The sequence below is a fragment of the Indicator indicator genome, chromosome 9, assembly GCF_027791375.1.
Source record: "Indicator indicator isolate 239-I01 chromosome 9, UM_Iind_1.1, whole genome shotgun sequence".
Lineage (NCBI taxonomy): Eukaryota > Metazoa > Chordata > Aves > Piciformes > Indicatoridae > Indicator > Indicator indicator.
In genome coordinates, this window is record NC_072018.1 from 18,207,766 (window position 1) to 18,219,910 (window position 12,145).

Genomic DNA, 12,145 nt, shown 5'->3' on the forward strand with positions numbered 1-12,145 from the left:
AAAAAAAAAAAAACACAACAAACCAAAACCCAACCAAAACCCAATAAAACCCAGTTGCACATTCACATGCATGTACACAGTTGTATGTACATGTTGATTTTAACAGTCTGTATTAATCTGAGTTTTCTGAAATATGCTTTAAATAACCAGAGAAGTCAGAGTTTACATGAATAGGCTATCTAAGGAGAAATTGATAAGTCCTGTTCATTTTTGAACAGCTCTTTGAGAACTATTTAAATGATAAAAGCATATATTATAGTTAGCTATGTAATAAAGAGAAAACAGAGTTTCTATTTTCCCATTATCATAACACTAAAACAAAGGAGTGTCCAAAGATATTAAATGTGGTTGATTCAAAATAAACATATGGGTGTCTGTGGTGGGAATGATAATCTGTAATTAATTGTGCAATTCTCAACCACAGGATTTAATTTATTATTTGTATGGATTTAAGAATTTTCTGTGTTACAATTGTTAATGCTAAAAAAGGGAAATACATCCCAGCTTAAGTCTTACGATTTAAACCAACCGCCACTTGACAGAAAAGCAATGTATTGAAAGAAGACTGCAAAGTACCCAATGGCTCATTATGAAAGGTGGTTTTCATCTTTGTCTGAAAACAGCCACCACCAGGGACAAGATTTTCAATTAAACAGGTAACACTGCTGCATCTCCTGTGTCTTCCCTTGCACACTCTGAAACCACATACAAAAGTGGGAGCTAAATAAAGCAAAGCCCTTCCATGCCCTGTCTTCTGTATATTTTGTGTGTATAGTAGCTCCTGTATATAATGGGAAGGCTTGTGTGGATTTCTTTGTTTGATTTTACCTTGTGCTCTTATAATAAAAGCATTTACTGGAGCAGTATAGTAGATAATAAACTGATGTGGTTTGAGGTAAGAATGTTGTAGCTCAATTTTTAGTCTTAACTTGGAAAGTCACAGATAGAGGTGAGAGTCTGTCTGCACAGAATTCCCAAAGCTTTGAGCCTTTTGCAAACTGCAGCCCACAAGCCAAGAAGTAACATACTCCTCCGGTTACACTCATCTTGTTAAAGAAAATAGTTAGAACAATTATGTGCAATTTTTTCACCTCTATTTTCTATCTACTATTTATTTACTTAAGCACAGTTCAACATTTCACTTTTTCTAATGGAGCAGAACTTCTAAAAGAAAAAATATGTTTAGACAAGCAGCTTTGTTTAGTTATTTTTTCTGTGCCTTTCTCTAAGTAAATACCCCACCACAGTTTTCATTGGCACAATATGACCAAATTTCTAGTTCTTTTAACAATACAAAGCAGCTACAGAAGTTCTGGAATTTCTACCTTTAAAAATTTCTATACAAAGACTTCGCTTTAAAACATTGAAGTGGAATGAAATGGATTCCATTATGTCAACTGAAAAATTAGTGAATTTCTACTGCATAGTGAAGTGACCCATAAAATAAATGGGTTTGAAATTTTGTTCATACAAAAGAAACTATATATTTTTAAATAAATAAAAGCTACTATATACATTGTACTGTACATTTAAATGAGAGATGACATGAAATGGAATAAATTGAGGATTGCCTTTTCATCAGCAAGTCTCATATCTTGACTTTATTACAACTCTGAATAAAACCCTCTGCTTTAGATTATTTTTTATTATTATTTTAGTGGCAGCCACATGAACGCACCACCATATTTCTGTATTTTTTTAAAATAACATTGGAACTGTCATCAAAGTAAAGCACGGAGATTGCATTCAGTTTTGTTGGTGCACAGCATGGCTTTGGTACATGATCAGGGAACATCAAGTGAACCTGAAAGACAGATAAATACATAGCTCATATATCAAACAGAGAGGTACAAGGACAACATCAGCGCAAAACATGTCTTTGCAATTCAGAGGGTGCTGTGATCACAGATTTTCCTCGGTTAGCAACTTTAAAGCACAGCTTACCTCCAGAACATTGCTCTGATTTCAATTGCATGGGTAGAGTTATACAATAATAGCAGATGGAGAGATAAATGAGGAGGGCCAGCCAAGATGGAAAGTTGAGTTTCACATGAAATTTAGAAAAGGGTTGGAGTCAGGCGGCTGCTCAGGAAAACACTTAAACATATTGTTAGTACCAGCTGTGCTGAGGACAGTGCTTAACATGAAGCACAGGCTCAAGTCCCAGGTCTCCTGGGGCCCCCAACACGTGCTAAAATGCTTTCCTCGGTCAAGGTCTCAGAGCAGAGTAAAGTCTTTTGCAGACAGCAAAGGTTACACAGGCAAAGGCTCATACTGAAATTGGTTTCAGCCTATGAAAGAGTAAGGTGTGGGTTCTCAGACAGCACAAATGCATCTAGCAATCTGTGGATCTATTTCTACTTCCACTGAAGTCAAAATTAATTCATAAGGTGGGTGCCAGCTGGACAGAAGGTTTGGGGAGAGGACTGAGGCAGAGAAGGCTTTGCGTTCACAAGACTGAAATATATCAATGAAATGTTAAATAGAAGGAAAAGAGTTTTGAACAGTATCCCAGAATGAACAAGATCTAGTGGAAATATCTGAAAATGGGGGAAATAAAAGTTCTTTGTACTTGAAGGAAGGCTGAATGCAATGTTCTACACATGCTAAAGACTTGGAAACTGGGGAGGCCAGAAAAGAGGGAGTTGTAATAAAGAGGGCAAGAGATTATTAAGGCATGGATGAAGACTTCAGCAGTAATAGGTTTCATTTGTATGTTAAGTCTTTGTAAATCAGTTAGAGCCATCTGTCTTACAGTGATATAAGCCCAGAGCTTTTGCCAGACAGCAGAGAACAGTCTACCAGGAAACAATTTTTACATAACTGTTACCATGAGAAGGCCATTTGAAATAAGTAATAATAAATCCCGAAGTAGCAGTTTAGTAAGAGTTTAAACACACATTTAAAAACAGTTTAACAAATGAATAGCAAAGCACTAGAGAAAAGAACGACTGCGCTTTGTCTAGGCAGATGTTTGCTCTGCCATAATACTTGGTCCCACCAGGCCCTGCCACTCTGCCTGGAAGCAACATGGTCCTGCAAGCCCCACATGACAACAACGCCCACAGCCTTTTCAAGAGTGAGCCTGGAAGCCTGAGTATGAGTCAATATGCTGATCCACTGACTTGTATGTCCAGCAGGTTAATGCTGGTCCAGCACTTGTTCTGAAGGTGACAGGAAGTAAGAGAGAAGAAAAAAACTTCCATAAGGGGTGTTGGGCCAGGTGACATGCAAAGGTCCCTTACCACCCAAAGCCTTCAATGATTCTGTAATTCTATGACAATTCATTACACGCAGTCTGGTGTATGTATGTACATCTCTATTTTCTGTCTGCCTAAGTGCAATCTCAGAAAAAGAGACTGGCCCAGCATTTCTCCTATGCTTGTTGCAAAAAAGAGAAAAAAAAAAAAAAGTTAGTAAGACTTGGAGGGGTACCAAGGAACAATCACTTCCCAACCCAAAGAGTGGGCTTTTTGAGAATGTTGTAATCAGTATGGCTGGGAGATGATTACATTTGGATTAGGGTGTGGTGTATGAATAATTGTTCCACAAGCCATCTCCATGTGCACACCTTGTGTAAATCTCAATTTTGTATAATTTAAACCAGAAAGCATTCAACTACTGTTATCTCATCTAATTTATGTGCAGTTAAAATTTAATTAGCTTCATGATTTTTTTGGCTGCACGACTGAATGCATGTACAGGACATGCAGAGGGAGATACACAATTCCAAAAAGGGAGGAAAATTTAAGTATCCAATACATAAAACAGGACAAACTACACAAATTTCTTAACTTTGGGAAATTAGCCACTTTTGGAAAGGGCCATTTCTAATGTAATAGTCCATAATTGCAGTAGGGAACGCTAACTTGGGGATCTCACTGATACTGGCAACTTTTCTGGACAGTGTTCACACAATGTTAAACTATCTCTTGTTGACCAGTTTCTTTTTCAGTTCAGGACTGCCTATGTGCTGTTCTTGATCATCTCCTAGGCATATTGCTATATTCCTCACCAACTGACAGTTGCTGTTCGCTTTCACCTGAACTCCTTACCGCAGACCTATTTATTTCCATTCTCTGATATTTACCCACCTTTTTGTAAATCTTGATGACTTGAATTCTGCTATAGAAGAGTGATTCTTCATTGGTGGCTGGACTTCGAAGATGCATAAATGAAAAGTTGAATGGAAAGGAATAGTTCTCAGCACATTGCTGAAGTTTTAAAATGTTCCTCTCCTAGAAATACTTGACAATTTTCACAAGCATAATTTGTTTTATATCATGAAATAATCAAACTTTGTTTCTGTTTGGTTTTGGGGGTTGTTTGGGGGTTTTTGGGGGGCTTTTTTGTGTTGTGTTGTTTTTTTGTGGTTTGGGGGTTTTGGGTTTGGGTTTTTTTTTTTTTTTTGGATGAGAGGTTTTGTTTGGAAGGGTGTACTACTAGGAGGGTAGTAAGCTACACATATTTCTGGAGGATGAAAGATTTTTCAGGCCCAGATTTTTTGTCAAAGTCAAAGTTCAACATCCATGGACAGACTTATCAGCACAGTCTGATGAGCAGGACATTTTCCTATAATCAGTTTAAATCAGGAGGAACCTTAAACTCATGGTTCTTTAATTGCAGTCAAGTATCTTGACCTTTCCAGAAACTCTTTCCTGTTCTGATTTTTTTGCTCTCATTCCCTCCTTGTGTATTAAGTCTCATTCCTCTGATTTTTAATCCTTCTGTTAATATTGATGCTGTTCAAAGCCAGTTCTTCAGCTGGCACAGGTGAAAAATCATGACCATTGAACTAACAGCATCACATTTAGGCATAGTCTAAAGGTCTTCATTTCTGTAACCAAATGATGCTAGAGTAGAGGAGGCCTAGCCAGCCCCTTCAACTAAGATCATCATTTTGGCTGCTCCACTTGATGCACAGGACTAAAACCAGCAGAAGCAGAAAACTGGCTGCAAATCCCCTTTTGTATGTACCAGGCAAAGTAACAGATCCAAATACACTTATTTATAAATTGCATGTTAGCCAAGCATGACTGAACACAACTTCTTACATGCAAATGCATCTACTTGCAAAGCTTCATGTTAAATTCCATTTTAAGTATCTCTGCCAACATCTGACAACAGAGGTCCACAGGGTGGCCAAGTGTCAACATTTCTGGAAGGTACAGCATGGAGATGTTAACACAGAGTTTCAATAAGTTGCAAAAAAGCTCTTGGAAATGGGACTAGGGGGCCCCTTTGGTTCTTGTCTACACAATTCTCCAGGAATATGAGACAATCTTCTCATGTATTAAAGAGAAATTAAAGAGAAATCTACCACACAGGCCACTCTGGACAGTTCATCCTCTCTCCAGCATAATCATCAAAGCACATCTTTGAAATGGGTCATCATTTACCCAGAAATAATTGAAATTCAATAGTAGTGTAGAGAGAGGAAGAGACAGCTGCTGTGCCAAAACACTTACAACTGCAAACTACAACATAGGCAGAGGCATACCAGAGTCTGAACAATGGCATGGTTTGTTGCATTCATATGGGCATTGAGAGGGAAAGAACACTCTCCATCGCAGTAAAACGCAGCATAGCCCTCCGGTGCAATAATCCAGTCCTAAAACAAGAACAAATAAACCCACTCACTTTTTTTTTTTTCACTCAGAGAATTTAAAACTATACTAAACTAATATTTGTCCAACGACAAATGAACTTCAGAATATGGCATGCTAAATTAGATCTTTTGCCACAAACAAACAAAAACGTATTTGCTTTGTTCATGAAAAACTCAGATGAAGATTAAATTAAATTTAGAAATCTGTACTTAATACCAACTAATGAGGATGTAAAGGGTCCAAACACATTTGCCAGAAGACTTTTCTTTGCAGATGAAAAATCTTGAATGCAAAAAAAAGTAATTAAAATGAACCCTCTTTCTTCTGTGTACTCAATACGATTAATTGTATTATTGCGTGAGACTGAGGGTTGCTAGACATTACCCGTTGGAATGTCACTGAATCATGCATTTTGAGTATTTCTAGCAACATAGCATGAGGAAAAAACCACAAGAGGGAAAATATTTTAAAATGTTAATGAAAGCTATGTGTTTAGTTTGCTGGATTCCTCTTTTGCCAGACAAAGGTAATGGAAGTATTGTGGGAAGGACAGAGAGTATCAAGAACCTAATTCTTGCATTTTGTTTATCTCATTTCACCCTGCATTTCACTGATCAAATATTGTACAGTGTAGTTTTGGATTTCCAAGTGAAATTTTGAATTTTTCAAGTATTTTTTCTAAAGGAAAAGAAAAAAAAAATTATTTTCTCTATGGCCACTTTGAATGAGTGATCTGAGAGTCTCACTCCTCTCAGGGTTTATCAGAATTCACTCTTTATAAAAATGAAAAACCTGTTTATACCAGAAAAAAAAATCTGTGATCTACAGAGACACAATGGTTTGCTTGTTCAGCAGACTGAGTTCAGGTCAGTACCACAAGCCTGCTCTGTGGCTGTGGACAGGGTTATTATGCTCTGCAGACTTGGGAAAACAGTCCCTGCCTAAGTCTTCAGGCTACTGTGAGGATAAATATACTACAAAGTATCAGGCAGAGCAATGAGGCCAAATGAGAATTTCAGGTAGATATGTAAAGTATGAGCTGTCACTAAAGAGATAGCACACTTCTTCTTACAGACTTTTCTGCTCATGAAGAGTTGTTTTAAAGTAATTGAGAGAAGCATGAAATGCCCAGACAGCAACCAATGAGGTCTTAACTCTATATGCAATATGTGTAAGTTATAAGTTGCTGATAGCCGCCTTGTTCTTTCTTTACAGAGAGCTCCTTATTTACAGGGGAAAAAAACAAACAAAACAAAACAAAACAACGAAACAACTAGACTGATTTTATAATGCCCTGCCTCTCTGCTGCTGACAATTACTACAAATATATTTTCTTTTTTTTTCACTACTGTATAGCAAGGTGAGTCTTTCCCAGAAATTATATAAACTTAGCATGGTGTTATAAAGACCACTGAACAGTGATCCAAGTTCTAGTTCCTTACAGATCCTGCTCCAGTGAAATCTCTCTGACCTGCAATAGACTGCACTGAACCAGGGAAAATTCAAGTGTTTCCATTGCTCACTGTGGGGATTTTGGTTTTGCTTACCACAGATCTATTAATATCTTGAGTAGCAGTTCAGATTTGTCTTTATGTGAATTAATCCAGATCTTAAAGTCATTAATGCATGCAAACTCTTTGAGAGAACAGCAGCCAAAAAAGGTAAATTTTCAGTGACATGGATTTGTTACAAAATACGTTTAAAGAATTTGTCTCTCATCAGTAAAATGTCAATTACCATGAAGAAAACAGACTGTAAATAATAGGGGACTGTAAAACAAATTGTCCCAATTTGAACTGATAGGAAACATCATTTGTAACTTTCATACCTGCCATCCTAAGTCTCGGAAGCTCACATAAAGTTCATGTTTCTTACAGGCTTGTTTTTGCTCGCTCGTGTTATAATCTACAGAAAGAAAAATACAATAATAAATCCTTTAGAAGTATTGCTAGAACATACAAGATTTAGCTATTTTCGAGCTCATCACCAAACTGTGCAAAGGAAAGGAACAAGCAAACTGTCAGTTATATTTCTAGGGCTTTATAAAGGCAGTGTAAACTTGGAAATGAAGAATCAGCAGTGTTGACCTGGTATGATTTGTACTTGCAGACAAAATGATGCGCAAAGCGTTAAAGGAAACAGGTTTACAGGTTGTCTGGTTGCTGGCTAGCTAGATAACAACTTTGATAATATGAACACAGTTAATCAAAGGACAAGTGAGAACCTGATCCAAGATATGAGGAAGTCCCCTGTATGTTTAATTTCCAGATCATAAGAAAGTGGCCTAATTCAAAAGAGGAACTGACAATTATAAAAATCTTCTTGAAACAGAATCTCCATATGTCTATTATTTAAACATTAGCACATTTTATATTTACTTTTTAACACTATTTTCTGGAACTATTCACCACTTGATGATATTTAGTTGGTAATATTAGTGTAAACAAGTAGATTAACAGATGCCTGAATGTTTGTGCACTCTGTGATGTGTCAGGATACGACACAGAGAACCTTCCATACATCCTTCTCCAGAACGCTCTTAATCCTGGAGAAAATCTTGTCCTTTTTGTTTCCTGCTTCTGGGAAACAGGAAAAGAAGGGAACAGTCATGCCTTCACCACATTAGCACTCCAGAGTTGGTTTATAGTGCTATTCAAGTGATACCATCAATGAGGTATACAATAGAGCAGGGACGACAGGCTGTCTCCTCTGGTTCCATTTCAAGAATGCTTAAAGTGGCTTTTTTTGCACCAAAAATAATCATTGTGGAAAAAAACAAACCAAACCAACCCAACCCCAAAACTAACAACAACAAAAAACCCGCAGTGGCTGAAATTCACAATAACAAAAAAATCCCTTAAAAACATGGAAAAACTGAGAAAGAAACAAAACACTCATTTTTTTAAGGATTTTTTTCTTTTTTCATTAAAAGTCTTGAGGATGGGATGGGAGGGTCTCTGTTGAAAAATTCCTAGAAAGTTGAGAGGCCTTTTTCACATAAAATGAAAGGAATGGAGTTCTACACTTTCAGAGATAAGCCACTGTAGTGCTTCATCTGCAGAAAACTCTTCCAAACAGCTGACCTAAAGGAGCTTTTCTCCAAATTTACCAACTGTCCTGATCTGCTCTATCATTCTTTCTCTGGGTTCTCTTCAGGTTCTTTCTGTCTTTCTGCAAATGTGATGATCAAAATTGAGTACAGTGCCAAATAAAGTAAAATAATAATTTCCTAAGATATCCAGATTATTTGCTGGCAGTAGATTCCTGAACAGATGTTTTGTAGAAAAGCTACATTATCAAGTGATCAGCTTCAGAGCCCTTTTTATAAACTCCTGCCTTGTTGTCATAGGATTATGTTGTACTTATGCAAATCAATGAAGAAATAACAGGCTGGGGGACAAGGATGTTGATGGGAATCACAGTACAATGACGCTGCAGCAACCACAATACTGTGGAGTTAAAAGGTTCTGATGGATAACCAAGATCAACAAAAGCATCTTTAACCTTGGACTTATTATTTCAGCTTGTTTAGAGATGTTCTTCACATGTCAGACTGGTTTGGAGGGCAAAGAAAACCAGGAGAGCTGCTTGATCTCCCAGGACAACTTCTGAGAGAAGCAGAAATTAGGTCCACTCATATGCAAGTCAAGCAAGTATGTCATAAAACCATTGTGGCTGAATAGGAAACTTGACTGAGATAAAATTCAAATAGGAAGTAGATGTAATGTGGAACTGGGATAAGCTGCACAGAAATAACATAAATATAGTGCCTGGGTATGCAGGGATGGATGTTAGGAAAGCCAAAGCTTAGCTGGAGTTGAAACTTGTGAGGGAAGTGAAGCCCAACGAATGGGACTTCTATAGGTACATTCATAGCAGAAAGGAAAACTAAGAAAAATACAGATTTGTTGTTCAGTAAGGCAGAGGACCTAGGCAGAGGACCTAAAGGACTCAGAACGCATTAAGGTACTCTTTGTCTTGTTAAGGACTTCTTAGTCTTGTTTTTTACAGGTAAGATTCATACTGTGGACTCCCAAATTCCTGAGCCTAGTGAAGCTCTACCCACACTAAAAGAAATTGAAGATATATGAGTCCATGTGAGCATAAGGAATGAATTTCAGGGTGGAGAATTAGCTGACCAACATTACTGTGAAGCCGCTTCCTGCTGGGGTTTGAGTGTTCATAGCGACTGGAAGATATTTCTGATGATTCAAGAATGGAGAATGTCACACCCGTCTTCAAGAAGAGCAATCAGCTTAACTTCAGTTTCTGGGAAGTCTGTGGAGCAAATTGTCCTAGAAGCTGTGACCAGGCACATGAAGAACATGTAGGGAAAAATGAGCAAAAATTTACTAGTTCAAACTGTGCCTTACCAGCCTGATCATTTTCTATGATGAGCTGACTAGCTTTGCAGGCTCTTGAAGAGCAGCGAGTGTTGTTGCCTTTGCTTGTAGGAAAGTTTTTAATACAGACTCCCATCGTATTCTTAAAGCCAAATTGGTCAGATGTAGTTTGGATAGGTAAAGGATACAATGGGTGAAAACTTGGACAGACTACTGGGAAAAAGGGTTGTGATCAGTGATACAAGTCCATTTGGCAGCTGGTTATTAGGCATGTCCCTAAAGGATCAGTGCTAGTGCCAATAGTGATTAATATTTTTGTTAGTAACCTGGACTATAGAACAGAGCGTGCTCTTTGCAAGGTCACAGACTATACCAGATCTGGGGGGAGTGATCAATCATTCAAATTACCAATAAAATGTTGGACTGATTCAGATCCAGATGAGACTCAATGAGATGTTAGTCAAAATACCCATCCAAATTTTAGTCTTATTAGTAACATACTTATTAGTAACATAAACTTTTTTCTTTTCTTTTTTTTCTTTTCTTTTTTAACAGGCTGCATACATACTTTCTGTTTAATATGCCTGGGCCCCAGTTTATCTCCTGAAACTATTTCAAATCTGTGCACAAATCAAGATATAGCCATTTGCAGTACTAAATAACTTGTTCTAGTACAACCAGGGATGTTAACTTGAACAATTGAAAAAAAAAAAAAGTGTTATCAGTTGGAAGGGAAGAACTGAGTTGCCCAGTGGGGCTTTCCTTTTTGACATGCTGAGAATACAGTAAAGGTATTTGCTGAGGTGCAAAAACTTAGAAAAGAAGGTGGCAAAAGACAAAAGGAAGACACAACAGGAAGGTGAAAAAAAAAAACAAACAAGGGGGAAAAAAAGAAACAGAGAAGGAGAAAAGGAAGCCATGACTGTAGTGAAGTCAAAAATAATGTGTAGAGAGAAGTATAATCAAAGTCTGATGTATAAATGACAACAGACCTATATGAGTCTGGGTGCATAACATCTGGCTGTATAGATGAGCATTTTTCACTGTTAATGTCTCACTTAGATGGTGTAGAAACAAGATTACGGAACAGGCTTGGAAACTAAAGATCTACATTAGACAGTGAGATTTGTTCATCACTGTGTCATTTACATCAACAGTGTCTCGCATCAGGGAGTGAATGAGAATTGAATATGGCCTGTTGACAGTCCACCGTGTGGAAGATAAAGGGTAGAATATTTTGGGGTTTTCTGTGGTTTAAATATGGAAAGATGAATTATACTTCTAGAGTGCTGCTCATTACTGGAAGCTGTAGAGAACTAAAAGAATCAACCTTGATGCACAAGCCTGCAGGGGTGTAATCTATCCTTCCTGGGGCTGGTGAATAGGAGGAAAAGGGAGTAGTGTTTTCCTGATAACCACTCTCCCCATGGAAGAACTGTGTTCTGCAAAGATGCAATGACCTGGGAGGTAAAAATGTGTTCTCCCCTCCTTGTGTTTTTGCACACTGGAGCATCTGGGTGGAATTTGCATGTTGCCTTTGCCATCAGTGTGCTCATCTACATATTTTAATGAGTGTTGTTCCAACAGTTATTAAACCAAAAAGAATTTGGAATCACAGTGTGAAAAGTCTCATTGCTGATCATTAATGGCACCCAAATAAAAGGAGGTTTTGTATTTGCAATATGAGAACTGCTAATGCAAACTGCATGGCAACAGCGTGGAAGCTCATTTTCTGTGGTGCAGGAGCTGCTCTTCCACAGTGTTTTTTCTGCAGAAGATGTTGCTCGATGAAGTTGTGGTTACTTATGTACTTTCAGCTTCACTGCTAATTCCAGCGTGCCTATATCTTGCTGCCTCCATCTCCAGTCACAGGTCAATATCCCTGCCTTTGATGCAACTGCTCCATATGCACATGCACTTGCAGTTGCTCCATAACCTGATTTTATTTTAATAGTATGTTTTTCTTGAAAGCCAATGTTTTTCAATGGAGATCTGTCATAGATCAACATATACAGTGATGTACCTCTATGCATATTCAGACCAGGGGCTTAAAGAATTTAGGAGAAAATTTGTTTCATAATGTACATTTTACTACAGATGTTCTGATTTTTCTTGTTTTAGAACATTTCTGGAGCATGGCTGGATGCATGGATGAGGCTGACCATGTTTTGAGACACAGACAGCTCTTCCTGA

The 12,145-nt window shown here is 37.7% G+C and overlaps 1 protein-coding gene across 1 annotated transcript in view; it reads right to left on the bottom strand.

Annotated features, from left to right (window-relative positions):
• Positions 1–1,654: 1,654 nt before the first annotated feature.
• Positions 1,655–12,145, bottom strand: part of BMP5 (bone morphogenetic protein 5) — a 56,073-nt gene continuing 45,582 nt past the window's right edge. Inside the window, exons 5-7 of the mRNA XM_054383541.1 lie at positions 7,438–7,514; positions 5,501–5,611; positions 1,655–1,804 (exon numbers count right to left, since the gene is read on the bottom strand). Of these exons, the coding sequence (XP_054239516.1) occupies positions 1,655–1,804; positions 5,501–5,611; positions 7,438–7,514 (338 nt within the window). The remainder of the gene's footprint in view (positions 1,805–5,500; positions 5,612–7,437; positions 7,515–12,145) is intronic.